Source organism: Rhinolophus sinicus, chromosome 5 (assembly GCF_057876585.1).
Source record: "Rhinolophus sinicus isolate RSI-liver-muscle chromosome 5, RSI-T2T, whole genome shotgun sequence".
In the NCBI taxonomy this organism is placed as follows: Eukaryota; Metazoa; Chordata; class Mammalia; order Chiroptera; family Rhinolophidae; genus Rhinolophus; species Rhinolophus sinicus.
Genome location: NC_142505.1, coordinates 83,377,968 through 83,396,852, shown reverse-complemented (window position 1 = coordinate 83,396,852; position 18,885 = coordinate 83,377,968). Strand labels below are relative to the sequence as shown.

The 18,885-nt window shown below is 48.2% G+C and overlaps 1 protein-coding gene across 4 annotated transcripts; it reads right to left on the bottom strand.

Moving 5' to 3' along the window:
* Positions 1 to 3,522: 3,522 nt before the first annotated feature.
* DELE1 (DAP3 binding cell death enhancer 1) lies at positions 3,523 to 17,002 on the bottom strand. Of its 4 annotated transcripts, none has more exons than XM_019739127.3 (13): positions 16,845 to 17,002; positions 16,121 to 16,229; positions 15,903 to 16,026; positions 14,054 to 14,201; positions 12,923 to 13,084; positions 12,589 to 12,683; positions 12,390 to 12,486; positions 9,226 to 9,368; positions 8,202 to 8,360; positions 8,016 to 8,108; positions 5,643 to 5,802; positions 4,868 to 5,107; positions 3,523 to 4,181 (listed from the first exon to the last, which is right to left on the bottom strand). In XM_019739127.3, exons 1-12 carry the CDS (start codon positions 16,873 to 16,875, stop codon positions 4,869 to 4,871), a joined length of 1,560 nt encoding a protein of 519 aa, XP_019594686.3. In that variant the 5' UTR covers positions 16,876 to 17,002; the 3' UTR covers positions 3,523 to 4,181; position 4,868. The 4 variants fall into 4 exon arrangements, with proteins under 4 accessions (XP_019594686.3, XP_019594685.3, XP_019594687.3 ...); XM_019739126.3 differs by having other exon boundaries at positions 3,523 to 4,089; XM_019739128.3 differs by having other exon boundaries at positions 3,523 to 4,089; positions 12,923 to 13,081.
* Positions 17,003 to 18,885: the final 1,883 nt, after the last annotated feature.

Genomic DNA, 18,885 nt, shown 5'->3' with positions numbered 1-18,885 from the left:
TGGCTGGCAACTGGATCATTAGAAACACTGGATCACTGCCTCACTCTAGTCCGAAAGTCCTAAATCTGTAGTCCTTGGGACTCTGCAGAGAACCCCTGCATACTAGGCAAAACTTTGTGTATAAAGCATTTTTCTAAGCAGAAGATACAAAGTTCTTACCAGATTCTCAAAGGAACATATGACCTATAAAAGGTTGTGCGGCACTGCTCTGTCATAGTCTAAACCTCCACGGGCATGGATAATTTTAGTCATAAGGAGACTGAACATTTTATAGCAAGGAAGTGGCAAGACAGAAAAGGCTGACTGGCCCAAAGCCATGTGGCAGGTTCATGGCAGGGCTAGGCTCTGGATCTGTGGGTTAGTATGATGATCTTACTAATATATCAAGGGTTCTTACCCAGGGCCCTCAGTTGGGCTTCAGGACCTAGAAACCTGCTGTATTGTACACAAAATTGGGAGGAGGTGCATTTTCCTACGGGAAGAACCATGTTTCCCTGAAAATAAGACCTAGCTGGACCATCAGCTTTAATGCATCTTTTGGAGCAAAAATTAATATAAGACCTGGTCTTATTTTACTATAAGACTGGGTATAATATAATATAATATAATATAATATAATATAATATAATATAATGCCGGGTCTTATATTAAATTTTGCTCCAAAAGACGCATTAGAGCTGATTGCCCAGCTAGGTCTTATTTTCGGGGAAACACGGAAGTCAGTGCTTTCATCAGATTCTCAAAGGTTAAGGACCACTGCAATTCTCTAGGTCAGTCCTCAGTTCCGCCTTTCCCACAAAACCTGGAGAACTCATGGGCAGAGCTGTTCAGAGCAACCAATTTGATCGGGGTGAGGGGGTCGGTACTGGGGGCTGTGCTCGTGCCCGCTCCATGCATCCTTCCTAGCACGCAAACACCAGCCCTTTCCCAGTAACAGGCTGAGAGTGACACAGTGTATATGGTGACAGGACTGAGTGGGCTGAACAGGAAGGTTACAGAAACTTCTTGACATCAGCCAAGATGTCAAAGCTGAGACTTTGGACATGCTCACAAGAGTTTCCACCAGGATGGGCTCTGTCCCCTGGGAGAATGAGGGAGCCGGCGAGCCAACGAGCACTCAGTTAAATGTCATCTTAATTTGGAAAGCGCAGAGGGACATTTTTTATCAACAGTCAGCCCTTCTCCAGCACCAGGAGTGGGATGCAGTGCTCACTCAGAGCCTGGGGGCAGCTCAGAGATTGACAGGCAGCCTCCCTGTCTGTTACCCAACGTCAGCTTGGCAGCTCACTGACCCCACCTCTCCTCTGGCTGAAACAAGAGTGAGATGGCAACCACCACCCGTGGGACTTTGGAGAGAACCAACTAAATCTAAGAAAGGAGAAGACAGGAGGGAAGAGGGGGTAGTTTTAGCACAACCTCAGCTTGGCACATAGTGTGTACCTAGAACACAGGTCTGGGGTGGCCAGCTGGCTCAGCTGGTTAGCACAGTGCTCGTAACACCAAGGTAACCGGTTCGATTCCCATATGGGCCACTGAGCTGTGCCCTCCAGAACTAGATTGAAAACGACTTGACTTGGAGCTGACGGGTCCTGGAAAAACACTGTTCCCCAATATTCCCCAATGAAAAAAAAAAATAGGTCTGTTTTTCAGCCCCTACTAAGTACTGGGTACAATGTAATGGGTGGGGGGAGGAGGGAGGTATGATCAGAAACACTCATTCAGCAGACATTTTGTATTTGTTGAGCCATTACTACGTGTCAGAAGCAGTACTAGGGATAGCAGCAGGGGTAGGGGTATTCAGAATCATTCCTTTGACAAATATATAAAGCACCTACTATGTGCTGAGTAGGCTTGGTGCTGGGTGTTGGGTGGAGAGGGGGCAATGCACAGAAACACTCATTCACTGAAGAAATATTTACTGAACATTACTAAGTGCCCTGCAATGTGTTAGCACTGAAGATAGAATGAACCAAACAGCCTTATTCCCGCTGTAGCATCAGGGGTCCCTGGAAACAGCATCTCCAGATAAGGAAACTGAGATAGCAGAGCCTCGCACAGAGGTCTCATTGTTGAGGGCACTAGGCCCTGAACCTCAGGTCACCCAGCATCCTAACCCAGGCTGGCCCTGCTGGCATGGGCCACCTCCCTGTCCTCCCCTCACATTTCCATTCAGGGCACTGACTGTGAGTCATTAATAACGGAATTTTAATGGCAAAAGCACAGCGGTTCAGGGTCTGCCAATGAAGCCCATCCCCTGGGGCTGTGTGGAGCCCATGGTGACTGAATAGCCAAGGATTTCTGGTCCCTTGACAACATCTCTCACGACTCTTCCATCCTTCCCTCTCCACAAGGAGAGCTTAAAAATATCCCACCTCCACATTTGGCGTCCCAAATTGAATCAGTACTTAATTTGTAATGACTGAAGGAGAGGGAGAGCCGCATATGGCATCACCATAGGATGCCCCGTGTCCCTGGACTGTCTGAACTGCCCCTTGGCCACAGGCAAGGTCAGGAAGAAGCAGTAATCAGAAAGCCCAAAATGACAACAGGAGGGAAGAGACTGGAGAGTGGGGCTCCATGGAAGGACCAGAAGTAACATTTTACACAGAGAGGGCCCCACAAAGGTGCATGTGCAATCGGCAGGGAGCCAACTCTCTGCTCAACTCCATGAGGGAAGCATTGGGTTAACCAAGTTCTTTACCGCAAGACTTCTTGGAACCTTGAATATGCTGATGTGTATTGTGAATCTATAAAAAGGGGATGTCTAATGCCGAGCTTCCCAAACTTATTTGACCACAGAAACCGTTTTTTTTTCCCCCTGCAGGGAGATTAGTGCACTGCACAGCTTAAAACCCTGAGCTTTAACCAATGTGTGCATTGAGCCCCTAGCTGCATGGAGCTTGTGCTAAATGCTGAGGATACTGGAATACAAAGAAGACAAGGTCACTGGCTCCCAACGTGCCATTGGTGGGAGACAATCACATAAGGGGACCAGTGGGGGCAGGACCAGTGTGCAGGGCAGCCCTGGAAAGGGGGGGAGGGGCAGGGGAGGTGCTGGAGCTAGAGGAAGCTTAGGGCTCCAGTGGTGAGAGAAATGCTGGAGAAGCATGGCAGGACCACCAGAGGCTGGGGAGTGAAAGGGGTAGGCAGCAGAATGGGAAATGTGGACTATCTCCCCCCAATTCCTCCCACCTTTGAGCTGGCCAAGCTGGGTGGTCTTTTCCATTTGAACAGTCACTAGGGGATTTGGTCCTCTGTCCCACCCACCCCCACCCTCAACCACATCTCTGCTCTTGACTTGGGCTAACATCCAAAAGCCAGGGCACAGCTATTCACAAATTCAGTAATTGGAGTCATTAGCGTTGACTCAGAAATCATTTTTTCTAAGTCTCTCTCTTGGAGAAGCTTTTAAGACCCTTTAAATTGGTTAATGGAGAGTTTAGAGATGAGAATGGAGCCTTGGCTTTCAGCTCCCCCTGCCCGTCTCCCTGGCTCTCCCCAACACACTTAAGGGCAAAGCGATGAGATAATTCCATGTCTGTTTTATTAAGCTCCCATCCATTTCTGGCACACCCTTCACAAACGAAGATCTCAGAATCTATACTCTCCTGCTCCGCGAGTCCAGGTGCTCAATCTGCAGTTACTCCCTCACACTGGCAGAACAATAACTCTTTCACATAAAATTACAGTGTGAATGGTGCAAAAGAGCCCTGGGCCAGGAGTCAGGAGGCCTGGGTCCTCTCCTGGCCTGGTGATTCATAAAGCCATGCAACTATGGTCATCACTCTGCTTCCTCGGGCCATGTAAGCACCAAGGTCCTTTCTGCAATGAAATGCCCATATCAGCAGACCAAGGGCAGACACCATTGCCCTTGGTCTACAACTGAGGAAACAATGCAGTGAGTCAGGCTACTCACTGCTTCAAGGGGGCATGGCCAGAACCTAGGTCTTCACACACTTTCCTCTTCTTTACTGTGTTGGGGCACGTACTTAAGGTTCTTTGGGAATAACTGGCTTCTTCTTTGGGATTCAAGTTGTGGCACTCTCTGAGAACCCACAGGCTCCATCTTTAGGGCTGAAGCGAGAAGGTCTGGAAAAAAAATCCAGCAGATCTATCAGGCTTTTAGGCAAGAAACTCCTTCCTTCCAAATCAGAGGTGGAATGGAGACAATCACGAATCCACTGGAGATGAACAAAAGCAAAGCAATTCAGTGTTTCTCAAGTTTTAACCCTTCATGGAACCACCTCAGCATTCCTGCCCCCTCTCCAGGTCTGTGCTCCCCTTTACGCAATGTCACAATGTTCTTTAACTTGATTCACTATGTTTAATGTCTACGAACCTACAACAAGCTAGTCACATTTTTACATTATAGACTAACTATACAACTACTAAAATAAAAAAATAGGAATTTGAGTACCACCTAAAATCCTCTTGTGACCCACCAGAGGCACAAACATCAGAAGACGGCAAAAAAATAAAATAAAAATGACGTAGTCTAAGCCTGAGTAAACTGAGGCATGGGGAGGAAGAGGGTAGGTGATTTGCTCAAAGACAAAGGCTAAGGTGAGAACTAGGGTCCCTGGAGCCCTTCAGCAGTTTTTCACAGGCCTGCATGAATCCTTTTTGAGCACAGACCAGAGATGCCTGTGACTGCACCCACTGCTCATCCGTGAAGCTATCAACTGGGGGAAAAGGTCAAAGTCATTTATTAGCCATGAACTTGAAATTGCTTGAAAACCTGGCTCCCACTGGAATTTCCAGCCTGGAAAGGGATCCAGAAACCGTCATTTTATTGCCATCCAACCTCCTCCTGGCCCTCCCACCCGCAGCACCAGCGAGAGGTACCAGGGATTGTGTCTGATCTCACCTTAGCCGAAACCCAGTCTGACAAGACTCCTTTCCAAGGGGTTGGGGTGTGAGGGGCTAGCTCTGCTGGGGACTCTGGGGCTGGCTCCGAGATGCCCACTTCTACAGAGGAGGCCAAGGTTTCCTGTGCTCGAGGCGTGTGGGAGGCGTGAGGCTCCTGCCAACAGGGTGTTCAGACCACACAGGGAGGGGCTGGAGAATGACTTCAATCCGGTAGCTGCCGGGCTGCTGGGCCCCGGGGCTGTGAGAAGAGGCGAGAACAACTCTTACTCACGCTGTCTTCCTGGATTCGTACTTTGAAGCAAGGACTTCTTAAAGGACTTGGTCCCCCCGGCCCTGTTAACCCACGGCAGCCGAGTGACTCATGGGTGAGCAGGGCTGGAGTCCTAGAAGGGTAACTCAGGGTGCGGAGGCAGCCTCGGGATGGCGTCTCTCCTGAAAACTCATCACAGCAGTTTCCATTGATTCAATACCTACTGCGTGCCAGGCTGTGGCAAGCCCTTTATAGTCATCTCATTTCATCCTTGCAACCACATGAGTGAGGTATTACTTGTACCCTCATTTTCAGAGGTGAAGAAACTGAGGATCAAAGATGGAGTCCAAGTTCAGGAACAGAGCAGGGGTTAAAACAATTTTGTCTGACTCAAAAAAGCTGTACTCTTACCCACCATGGGGGCAGGAAAGGACAAGAAGACGAAGAGCTACTGCAACTCCCCTCTCTGTCACAGGGTAGAGCTCAAGGGAGGGTCTCTGTTGGCTTTGACTTGCGTCTGTACCTGCTGCCTCCGTGGAAAAGAGGGTCCGCAGCCTCTCCCGGGCAGGCTCATTCCCCAGCGCCGCTGCCTGCTGGTAACACCTCACTGCCTCTCCCAGGTTCCTCTGCACGCCAAGGCCCTTCTCATAGCAAATTCCCAAGTGGTACCTGCTCTGAGAGTCCTAATGGAGAAAACAGACAGATACACAGATACACACACATGCAGGACTGAAGAATGGAAACGCAATGGCTTCATCCACACAGGGTCAAGGCCCAGCCCTGGTCCCCCCTTACCAAGGGATCTCAACCATGAAAAGCCAGAGGCCCAGAGCCAGCCCCACACAAAGGAGACAGGGATCCCTCCACCCGGGGAGAGTCCAGACAGAGGAGTATGAAAGCTCTCTCACTGAGGCTGGTGCAGAAAGTATGCAGCAGTGACGGCTCCAGGAAGCCCTAAGCCCAGCTATGAGACACCTGGGAGTAGGCTCTTGTGTTATCCTGAAAGAGCCAAGAGCAAGGGTGAGAGCTAGGCTTCCCAAAGGCCCCGAGTGCCTTCCTGAATCTCTGCCGAGAGGGCGGCACAACATACATTACAAGGAAAGTGTTTCTCCTCCTTTGAAAGGTTAAAAGGCTGAGCCCTCTGCCCATGGCTGGGGATCCTCTCTCTTTTCACTGAGAATTATCTCCTTGAGAGGCAGTATCAGGTCGGGTTAGGAGTCCAGGCTGGACAGCCACACCACCTGACTTCCAATTTTGGCTCCAGCACTTACCAGCTGTGTAACCTCAGGCCTATTAGCTAGCCCACATCTCTGGGCCTCAGTTTCCTCACCTAAAGAGTGGGCATAATAATGGCACCTACCTAATTACGCTGTCACAAGGATTCAGTGTGTCAGTATGTGGAAAGTACTTAGTGTTGTTATTATTTTCATACCTTGAGTTGCACACACCATTAATCTCTCCCTCTAATGGAATGTTTTCATTCTTCTCAATATCCCAACTTGAAAAACAAAACACTACTGATTCCCAACCCTGGTCCCACTTCTCTTTTATCTTCTTCAGTCAAATTTCTAAAACGAGTTTCTATAACGTGCAGGCCAAAGTCTATGTAATAAATGTGGTGGACTCATGGCTACCGGCCAGCTTAGAACACAGCCAGGCCAAAACACCCGCCCTACAACTGCTCAGCACAAACCCAGGAAGACACAGTTCCTAGTGGAGCGGATGAGTGTGAGGCCTGGGCCCCAACGCAGGCGTACGTAATATCCTTTGTGCACCTTCTTCTCCGAGCGTGCTGAGTAACTAAAGCTGGCCAGGGTGCCCCTGGCCTGTCCAGCACGTGGATGTGAGATCCACGCAGCCCAGAGAAGGCTCTTTCAAGGAAAGAGGCACAGCAGCCCGTACTGGTTGGTGACATTAATCCCCTTTTGATGGCTACCACAGAGTGACAAAAAGGACGTATTCTGATGCGCAAGAGTTCAGTGATGCTATCGGTGTGTGTGGCCAAAAAACAAAAACGCCGCAGCCCCTACACGGCGAAATTCTGGTCTGTGCGTACTGCTTACATTCGTCCCGTGCTCCCGGGCCTTCAAGAGGCAACTCGAAAAATATACTGGTCACATACACTGGAGGAACACAGCAAACCAGAGGCCTGCTCGGTGATGCACACTGGGTAAGCTGTGGGGTGTCCTGCACTAAGGACACCTGCTTCACTCAGCATTCCCCAAACCCAACTGAGCCTTTTTTAACTCGTGTGACGTATAAACATCCCCTGAAACTAAGGCTCTGTGGAATGAACTCTGGGCCCTGCTGCCTGGACGCCAATGCCGCCAGGGCCCAGACAACCAGATATCCCCTCTCAACTGCTCGGTGTCTTCACCTCACATGTCTTCTGGCTTCCCAGGCCTACACCACTTGTGAGGATGCACCTTTTGAATGTACAGCTGACAAAATGCTTTCACACCTATTATCTTAGTCAGTCTTGATCCTCACAACAACCCTATGACGTAGCAGACAGATAAGGCAGGTATTATTAACCCAGTTTTAGAGACGAAAGAAAAGGTTTGGATCAACAAGTGACCAGCCCAGTAGTATGCTGGTAAATGTTTAACAACTAGCTCTCCAGGGGGAAAAGCCCTGCTTTGTGGCATTTAGCAATTTCTGTGGTGCAAATACTCCTCCCATGGCTGACTGTACACAACTAACACTCTTGCACTCTAGCACACCACCTGATTTGCCCAAAGGTCACACGGTAAGTGAGTGAGAGTTAAGGCTGGAAGCCGGCCCCATGCTCCTGTCAAAAGGTCCCCCAACCACAGGAGCACTCGGTACCAGCTCCAAAGGCCTTTCCTTTGTCAGAGTTGATCCCCCACATGCCCGGACACTGGAGCCCTCATACCCCATTGTTGGCCGCAAGCCAAAGATACTTCACAGCTCTCTGCTCATCCAGGTATGGCTCCTTGGTGAAAAGCACCCCGAGGAAAGCTTGGGCCTATGGGCGAGGAGGAAGGATAAATGTATTTTGGTCACTGCCAGGCCCCACATGCCCCAGGTGCCCAGGAGGGACCCCACCCATGGCACTTACCTCTCTCAAGCCTGAATCTGCAGCCTGCTTCAGCATGGACACTGCCCTCTGCCGCTCAGGGTCCCACGAGGAGGCCGGGTCTTGCAGCACGCACCTGGCATAGCGGTACTGAGCCAGGCTGTGGCCCTGGGTGGCAGCCAACTGGTAACAAAAGGCTGCCTGGGGCAAAGGGAAAAACATCAGTCGGCTGGTAACTCTGTAAGCAGACTTTTTCTTTGAGTGAAATTTTTAAAAATTATTTTAATTAAATAATACATAATCATTATGGATGAGTCAGAAAATGCAGATAAGCCAAAAAAATACAGATAAAATACAGATAAACCAAAAATAGAAACATACAATTCCAAGAAATCCTGCCTCCTAAGATCATTCTGTTAACATTGTAATATAACATTGTACTGTAACATAACAGTGTAGCCTTGCAAACCTCTTCATATATGTGTATTTACATATATACACATACACGTTATATATACTTTCACACACACATATGTAAATATGTATGGGGGGGAGAGAGAGAGAAAGAGAGAGAACTGCACTGTTTTGTAGCCAGTTTTTCACTTAACAATACACCATGAATGTCTTTCCCTGCCAATAAATACAGATCTAGCACACGATTGTTAAGGCCTACACAGATGTTACTAACAATTCTCTACTGAAGAAACGTCAAGTTGCTTTCCTTTTTTTTTTTGTTCAGCTATCATATACAATTCCAAGAAGTACATTCTTGTCTATAACACCTTTGTGTACTTATCCCACATTTTTTTGGAATTAATTAATCCATTCACCAAGGTAACAGTCTAGGCCCTGAGGATACAGCTACAAAGACTAAAGACACGGGCCCTGGCCTGCCTGAGTCTGGAGTCTACACTCCTAGAAGTTAGGAGGTTCTTTCTTACTTTTCCTCTCACAGCTGGGAGAGAAGTGGACTTTCCCCAAGCCCGCCCACTGCTCATTTCTGGAGGTCGCTCTGGGCCGTGCAGCATAGGGCACAGGCCTGGGGGTGGGGGAGGAGGTGTGGTACCTTGCTGAGGTCCCTCGGAGTGCCTCTGCCATGCTCGTGACACAAGCCCACGTTGTACTGTGCTTTGCTGTAGCCGCGCTCTGCTGCTTTCTGGAAGTAGGAAAAGGCCGCCGTGTAGTCTCCATTCTTCATGTTCTCTGTTCCTGTAAGAAAGCTCTCGACATCAACACAGCTTCCTCTGGGAACTTCCCCACATCTTCGGCCAGATACCCACAAACTCCTTCCTTTCTTTTTTGTGCTGGACACTTTGCATATATTTCCATCCTCCAAATATTTCATTGGGTTGCCATACACACCGGTGGGTTCTGCCCTCCTCTACACCATCCTCCTCTTGGTAATAGCATCCTGACTTCCCTTTCGCAACAGCCCTCTTCCTGGTGCTGTCAATCAATGTGCCTACTCTCTTCCCAACCAATGAGACCGTCCCTCAGGAACCTGACTTTTGATCTGGTTGTGGCAGGAGAGACAACAGCTTTTGCCGGTTTATTCTGAGGGCAGCACTCTGAGGACACTATCAGTGGCTGCCCCCTAATTCCTGGAACTTCCTTGATTCTTGTCCTTTCTGAGGCTTGGCAGGTCAACAGCTCTCAGGAGATTCCTTTTGTGCTTAAGCTGGCCAGAGCGGGTTTTGGCTGTTTGTAACCCATACAACCTGATACAGCTGATACTGTTAATTTTGCTTTATGAGGCAATAGTGAGAGATAAAATAAAAGAGTAGAGACCTGAACTCAGCTGTGTCCAACTCCAAAGCCCATGTTCTTTTTATCCTCCAAACAGAAAAGAAAACAGGAAAGGGGCTAGGCACAGCCAATTCTCAACTGTAAGCCTTTGCTCAGGCTGTTTCTCCTGCTGGGGATATCTTTTCCTGCCACCATCATCAGGCCTTCGCATCCTTGTTTCTGCTCTAGAACCTTCAGACCACACTCAGGCTTGAAACCCTTTTTTGGCACTCACTTAATATACAAGCCGTTTTCTATGCTAAATTGTTTCAAAAGTACAAGCCCTGCTCCCACAATTAGACTGTAAAACTGGAGGCAGAAGCAGAAAAAAGATGTAGAAGAAATAACTCTGCATAGGGTGAAAGCTCTATACAAATGCAAAATATGATTATGGCTTATGCTCCTTTTGTATTGTCAGTGCTTAGCACTTGCTGAATAAATGAATATATGAATGAAGGAATGGGCAAGAGAATTCACAGAAAAGACTGTCTGCCCATCAAAATCACAAAAAGCTACTGAAGTAGAAGCCAGGTTCCATCTAGCCAGCAATGAATTAAAGTTGCCTCCCTGCTGCCTGAAAACTCACTGTCCAGGGTTCACAGAGTCCTCTGTCCTTAAGAAGACTTGAGAGGGCAAAGGATCCCACCCTGGCCCCATTCTCCACACTGGTTCCATCAACATACCCTGATCAATCTACTCTTCTCCGTCTCCTCTGCCATTAACCCAGACCAAACCACCATCACATTTTGCGTAGCCATCAGTAACAGCTCAATCCAGTCTCCTGTTCTCCCTCTGGCATCCCTACAATCCACATCAGTCTACACAACAGCCAGAGAGCTCTTCAAAAAAGTAAATCAGATCATGTGACCTCCCCTCCTTCCTGTGCCAGTGTTTTCTTATCTCACTTAGAAAACCCACACTCTATTGTGGCTCAAAAAACCTCACTTGATCTGGTCCCTGCCTGCTTCTCTCTGATTTCATCTTCTACTCTCTCTGTGATCTCTAAGCTTCAGATACACTTACCTTTTTTTTGTTCCTTTAATAAGCAAAACTCAATTCTGCCTCAGGACCTTTGCACTTGCTGTTGTGTCTACTTGGAAAGCAGATGGAAACAAGACTGGCTTGTTTTTGTCAATCAGGTCTTTGCTCAAAGATCTTCCCATCAATAAGGCTTTCCAAATCAAAAGTTGCTCCTTGCCCAAATCACTAACATATTCCCGTTTAATTTTCTCCGTAACATTTATCACCATCTAAAATTCTTTTTTATTTGTTTGCCAATTTATTGTTTTTCTCTCCCTCAACTCACATGTTAGTTCCATGAAAAGTAAGGACTTTGTCTTGTGAAGCACTATATCCCCAACACCTAAAACAAGGCGAAGCAAAAGGTGAATGCTCAATAAACTTTTTCCTGAGTGAATCCCAGTCTCTCATCCACCTGTTCACTGGACTCCAGTCGATGCTGCTGGGAGTCTGGGTCTCCCCATTAAAAGGGCTGAAACTTAAGCCAAGTCACACTAGAGACCAGGACAAATGGTGGAGGGGCATCTGCAGTCCCCAGATGTGGGTAAGAAGTTCCTATTCATGCACTTGAGAGCCTCCTCCAAACCTCAGGAGACTGTTCTTGCCTGTGTGTGGCAGAGAATGCAAGATGTCCTCCAAGATTTATTTTCTCATTCTTACATAGTAATACCGTGTTTTCCCAAAAATAAGACCTAGCCAGACAATCGGCTCTAATGCGTCTTTTGGAGCAAAAATTAATATAAGACCCGGTCTTAAAGTAAAATAAAACCAGGTCTAATATAATATAATACAATATAATATAATGTAATGTAATGTAATGTAATGTAATGTAATGTAATGTAATATAATATAATACCGAGTCTAATATAACATAATACAACACAATACAATACCAAGTCTTATATTAATTTTTGCTCCAAAAGATGCATTAGAGCTGATTGTCCAGGTAGGTCTTATTTTCGGGCAAACACGGTAGAACTTTCAGGTAGGCACACAGTCATTTAGCTAAAGACTGCATTTCCCAGCCTCCTCTGCGGCTAGGGGGTGGCCATAAGCCTGCATTTTGGACAATGATTTGTGCAACTTCTGGTCATGTCCTTAAAGAGGAGCGGTCCTTTGGCTTTCCCACCTTCCCCTTTCCAGCTGGCTGTTCTTGCCTGTGTGTTCTTGCCTAGTTTTATGGCTATGAGGGCAGGAGCTGGAATAGCCAAACATGACCTCAAGATGGGAGCCAGTTTTAAGAATGGCAGAAAGGTTGGAATGAGAATGTGACCCTGACACCCCTGTGCCACCATGCCAGATCTGGTCTACCTACCTGGGAGAAAATAAACTCTCTCTTGTTTAAAACACTACCCTGACTCTATTTGACCTTCCCCATACCTTTTCCATTTTCCCATCTGCCTACCTTGAAGCAGGTCCACTTACCCAGGAAGTTGAAAGCGATGGAAACACTAAGCTGGAAGAGCTGCTGAATGGAAGTCACAGCCTCTTCGAGGGAAAGCGTTTTTGATTTATCTTGTTCCTGGGGAAGAAATAGAAAGACTCATCATGGGACGGTTCACTGAGATTGCCTCCTGCCCAGGGCAATGGTATGAAGATCCCGGTGGCCAAATCGGTACAATACCTGCTTTACACCAGTGGGCTGAGGCTGGGCTCGTTTTGCCTTGGTGCTGAAGCTACCGCTGGCATGCAGGAAGCTGGTATCACTGGGAATGGAATCTGCAAGGAAAATGGCCGATACCCAGCCAGGGTGAAGAAAAAAACATTATTTCTCCTTTGGTCCCCGTCTCCCAGCCCACCCAGCACCACTGACAGGAACCACAATAATTCTGAACTGTCCCAGAAAGCATGGCGCTGCACTACAATGACAAGTCCTGGCATATGCAGCAACAAATGCCCACCTGCCCAACTCCTCACCACCCCCCACCTTCTGCTGGTTCTAGGAGGTGGAGACCTACCTTCCTCAGAGAGATCCTGAAGACCAGCTGCTCTCAAGGAGCTGTGTGAGGAGAGGCTCTCGGGCTGAGTGGAGGGCTCTTCCTGGCCCAGCCTGGGTTCCCTGAGGCCAGTGTGCCTGGGAGCTGGGCTGTCAGGCGTGGGGAGAATGTGTCTCCTCACTGCTAAAAAGAGCCAGCAAGAGCAGTCTCGTCAGAAGAGGATTGGTACAGTCTGCTCGGGCTTGACTAAGTCCTCTCCCTGACGTTTTGGGGACCAAAGGAAGAATTTGGAAACTCCTATGACACCTTTTTCACATACCTCCTCCTCCATTTCCTTTGCTGGCTTCCCTCTGCAGGGGTCAAGAGGAGCCCACATTTATGCTGATCTTTTGCCCTAAGCATAAATCTCTCCTCTGCTTGAATTCTTCCAGTGGCAGGGAGGCATCTACCTTATTTACTCACTGTTGTAGCCCCAGCACCTAACACTGTTTAATGATAATCTGGATACTGATTATAATCCTAACAATAAGGACAAGAACATAAGCTAATACTTACTGAGCACTTACTATGTTTTAGGTGCTGTTCTATGCCCTTGACATATAGTAACTCATTTAGTCCTCCCAAGAAACCTATAGGGTGGGGTTTATTATTGCCCCCATTTTATAGATGAAGAAACTGAGGCACAGGGAAGTTAAAAGTGACTTGTCCAGGGACACAAGACTAGTATACAGCAGCTCTGGGGCTTGAACCCTGAAAATCTGACGCCAGAGCCTTAACTACTAGGCGGCATTGCCTCTGTACCATGGGACATAATAACTACTCAATAAAGATCTATTTATTGATGAATGACTGCGCAAAGACTGACCTAAACGGCTGAGGGTTAGGCAGGAAGCCACACCCAGGATCTAAGTATCCTGGACTCCTGGGAGGATCCATGGGAGGTGATGGGAGGATAGGGGAGGACACTGGAGGGTAGGTGTGGCCTACACCCTGGGTGGATGGGACTTCCTCACATTCCCCTTCCTCTGACTTCACATAGGAAAGGCAAGGAGTTGTTGATGGCTCTTTTCCTGAGGTGTGTCCACCAGAGATGCTTCCTGGCTCAGAGAAACTCCCATCCCCGCCCTCCCACCCCCGGGACTGAGAACTCACAGGAGCGACGATGCCATAAGGGAGATAAGAGGAAACAGTCCAGGGGGCTGTGCCAAGAGCCACGCTCCACTCGCCGAGGTCCTGTTGGCAGGGATACCTGGAAGTGGATCTGCCTTGCCAGCTGCAGGGCCAGCACGGCCAGAGTGCCCTGGGAAAGACAGCACATCAGGGACATAGCTCTCCACCAGTCAGCTCCTTCAGTCTCAGCCTTCGGCTCAAATGTCACTTCGAGAAGGCTTTCCTGACTCAGGTGGGGCTGCTCCTACACTACATGTTCTCACAGCACCCAAACTTCCCCTCTGGAACCTTGATCACACTGGTATCTAAGTTATTATCTCTACGATTATTCCACTAAGGTCAGTCTCTCTTGTTAGTCTTAAAACACCACGAGCCCTATGGGGTGACATAGTGAGTCCTTTTAGAAACTGGGCCTGAATCGCAGGGGTCCTGATGCCATAGCTCAGCTCTGTCACTACTTCCATGTGAAAGGGCCTGAGCACAAGCTGTCTCCAGTGCCATGGATACATGTCCCTGTTATTGGCAATGCCAGCACCTTCTCTTCATCTGGCCTTAGCTCACACATCACCTGATAGAGAGGGTTTCCCTGACTTCCTTTCTTGTCAGGCCTCTCTCTTATACTCTGACTTGTAAACACTGACTTATTTCCTTTCTGGCATTTAGCATAATATGCAGTTATGGTACTTATTTCTCCATGTACTTGGACTTTGTCCTTCTCCCTCAATGAACATATAAACTCCATGAGAGCAGAGACTATATCTATCTTGTTTGCCATCATAACCAGTGCCTGTTGCAACAAATATGTATTTGGGTGTCGCTTCCCATGCATAACACAGGAAGGGACAGGGAACACCAAGTGGTCAATGGGCGAGGAGCTAGCTGAGGTCTGCAGACCTGTTGGAGAAGAGACACCTTCAATAAGCCCACGCCTGTGATATGTGTGTGGTGGGGTGGCTTGGTTGAGGGGAAAGGGAGGAGTTGTGTCAGATTAGAGAAACAGAGTAAGGCTGGTGGGGCTCAGTTCTGCTGATGACACCCATTTACAGATGAGACAACTGATGCTCAGAGGTCAAGTCACTTGCCCAAAGTACACAGCATGGACATGACAGGGATGAGATGTGACAGACACAGGACTGATGTGTGTGCCAACTTCATTCAGAATACCTTATAAGCAGAACTTGCAAGGCAAAGATTCTGCCTTATTAGACCTAGTGCTTGCTACTGAGCATCTGACTTTATAGATCAAATTCAACAAACATTTATTAAGCAACTATTATGGGCCAGGATCTGTACTAGGTGCTTTTACAAGCCATACTAGGTGCAGCAACCAAGCTATAGAATATGGTAGCTAAAAGCATGAGCTCCAGAGTAAAATCTGGTTCCTCTACTTTTAATAGCTGTGTAACCTTAAACAAGTTACCTAAAGTTTCAGAGTCTGAGTTTCCTAACCTATAAAATGGAGATATTTCCCTTGCAAGATTTCTATAAGGATTAAACAAGATAATGCATATGTAATACTTTACACTAACAAAATATTAACTAGTTCATATTTATTGTAAGCTCCAATGAAGGCGAAAATCATATCTACCTTGTTCTCTGTTAGGTCCCTAGTGTCTAGCAAAATTGCCTGGCTCAGAGAAAGTGTTAAATAAATGTTTACTGAATAAAAGGCGAAATACATGGAGGGCAGGGGGATGGGGAATCTCCCCAAATATGCTCCAATGCCATGGGTTACTAAAATGATGCCATAGCCTTTGGTTCTAGGCTCTACTCCCATACAGTATCAATCTCACCCACACTACAGGTCAAGGACAGGACTGAGACGCCTTACCCACGATACGGCATCCCACAAGGTGTTCGGGGAGACACGGCCAGACATCCACTGAAAGGCATCCTTCCATCCATGGTACCTTGGGCCCCTGCTTGTGCCTGGGCCTGGGCCCTGGCGGCCAGACCTAGATGATGTAATAGAGGCCATTAAGTTCTGTCCCAAGTAGGGGGAGAGGGAGGCCAGGGGACAAAATAGGTGACGGAATGGCAGTATCTCACCTGTCAAAGTTTGGCACCAGCAGAGTGGAGGAGGTAGCCTGAATCCCATCTGAACTGGTGCATTTGGGGGTCACCCCCCGGAGGCCAGGTCCTAGCAGACAAGGAAGAGCTGTGCAGAACAACAAAAATCAGTCACTTCTACATGTAGAGGATTGAGGCAATGGCAGCCCCACCAATCTTCCCTCTGACCTTTAACAGAGCCCACCCCAGGAATCCAGGAATCACTGGCATCTACCTCTGCAGAGGTTCTTAAACAAGGACACACGTGGAAATCAGGACAGATTCTAGAGTGCCACCCCAGAACCAATTAACCAGGTGATTTTGATGCTCTCCAAGAGCTGACAACCACTGTTCCAAAATGACCATATATACACAAACTTTCGCTTACTGTTTGGAGCGCTTTGTCTCCAAATACCGCCTCTTCATTGGCTCCGCCTACTCTATTGGCCTCCACTCATGTCATTAACTCCATCCACCATCTCGTTGACTCCTCCTCCTTTAAATAGCCCCACCCATCTCCTTGGCTCTGAGCTAGATCTACGCTTCTCACTAGCCCCACCCACACCTCAAATTCCAACGGCCCAAGACTTCTGGTTTGTAGCCCCGTTCCTTTAGGCCCCGCCTCTCCTCAGCTCTAACCCTGCCCACTACCGCTTCCAACCCGTCCTTTACTCCACTTCAGAGTCTCAGCTGCCGCAAGATGCGCAACTCTGACGCCCCTTACCTCGGCCCAGGAGTCCCCGCAGGCGCCACATGTCGTCGCCGACACCATAGAGGCTCGCAGCCAAAAGAGGACGGCCAAACCACCGGACGGCGGCTACAGCGGCCGCTGTGGCGCCCTCCGGGAGGCCGAACCCCAGGGAAGCTCTCAGCCAGCCAATTAGGAAGGAGCCCAGCCGGAAGGGCTGCGCTCAGTCAAAGGAAGTGGGTGTGTAGGCGTGTTTTGGGGTAGCGGGAGGTGAACTGCGGCAAGGGCATGGGGATGTGGGCCCTGCGCCCATTGAAGAGGTGTGGTTTGCTGCCTGCACAAAAATGGGGGCGAGCGCGCAGAGTGGGGGGTGGGGGTCGCAGATGGCGAAGCTGAACCGCCTGAGAAGCGGGGCCGGAGCGGCCTCGGTGGCGCAAGAGGACCTTGTAGGCACCGAGGAGACTCGTAAAGGAAGCAGTCTTCCCCAGGCGCCGAGGCTGGAGGAAGTGGGAGTAATGAGGCCCGTTGGGCGGAGGAGAGGACCTTTAGGATCCGACGAAGAGAGCCCATACTCTGAGCTTCCTTCTGCCTGGAGAGGCGAGCCGGGGCCTAACTGGGTAATCGGTGAAGAACTACGCTTGCAGGGTTCTGATTCCGGAGTTCCAGTTCTGGCTCGGCTTTGTCTCACCGTGTAGACCCTTTCCCCTGTTTGGGCTTCCGTCTGCGTCATGATAGGATCAGATAGAGTGATCGCGACTGGTCCATACTGATTTGACAGAAACAACTTGAGTTTCTGCTATCAAAATACCTAAGAGGAGACACCCCCCCAACCCAACATACACACACCTGTTAATAAGAGCCCTCATCTTCAAAGCCCACTAATGTCAAAGAATGGTTCCTTTTTCACCACACTTGAATCCATAAAATAAAGGAGCTCAAATTCAAATGTAAGGTGCTTAGACTTCCTCCTTTTCTCGGGGTACATGACTTAGGGATAGGTGGAAGTCTCCACCTGCGGTAAGAGTACTGGGGGTACCTACTTTTAGACACAGGCAATTAGTACAACCAGACAATTGTAATAATGAATTTTTGAGCCATATGTCACCCACCATACTAGACTCTGAGAAGACAGATGAGTAAAGAGCATTTGTGGCCTTCAGGAGTACATGGTCCAGTGTTTTAAGCATGGCCCCTGGAGTTTCACAAATGGTTTGAAACCCAGCTTTCTTACCTTCTAGCTATGTATTCTTGGGCAGTTTACTTGCCTCTTTAAGCCTCAGGTTCTTCATCTATAAAATAGGAAAAATAATACTTGATGAAATTGTGAGGCTTAAATAAAATAATGCATTTAAAATACTTACCATAGTTCCTGGCACATAGTAAGAGCCTAGTAAGTGTAAGTTGCCATTGATTGCAGTGGTAAAGGAGGTGAGCAGGCAAAAGAAATAGATATGTTCCAATAGAAGCGTGAGCACTAGGTTATGGGATACCATGGAAGGATGCGGAAAAGTAATTGCATTTGAGCCAGGCCTTTAAATATGAGTGAGAGTTTGCCAGGTGGAGAAGGGAGGAAGGCATTACAAGCAGAAGAAACTGAATAAATACATGCCCAGAAGTGAGACTATTGGGGAACTATTCAGAAATACCTTTGCTTCAGGATTTGGGGAAGCCACCTTTCATGTTCCTGTGTTGCTGCAAAATAAAACACCAAGCGGGGTGGCCGGTTAGCTCAGTTGGTTAGAGCGTGGTGCTGATAACACCAAGGTTTCCAGTTCGATCCCCACATGGGCCACTGTGAGCTGCGCCTTCCTTAAAAAAAGTAATAAAATACCAAGCATGCTGGTTCCACACTGTTCCTCCTGAGCCTTCTGCACCCTTCTGCCATTCAGCCTGTCTGTAGTTCATTTCATTCCTCAAGGCTGGGCCACATCTAGTGCTTCAGTGACAACTCCCCAGCTGTTGGAGCCTTCACTGCTCTCTCCGCTTTTCCCAATTTCTGTAGCACTTAATTTCTTACCACACAATTTACTAGTAATTATATGTTGTCCCATTATTTAATTATCTCATTTGTGTTAAG

Excerpts from the sequence above, each read along its gene's own strand:
- DELE1 (XM_019739127.3), bottom strand. The coding sequence starts at position 16,875 with ATGTGGCGCCTGCGGGGACTCCTGGGCCGAG. Across the intron at positions 14,202-15,902 it reads TGTGGGATGCCGTATCGTGG|GGCACTCTGGCCGTGCTGGC; the intron begins GTAAGGCGTCTC and ends TGTCTTTCCCAG. Across the intron at positions 12,684-12,922 it reads TCAGGATCTCTCTGAGGAAG|ATTCCATTCCCAGTGATACC; the intron begins GTAGGTCTCCAC and ends TTTTCCTTGCAG.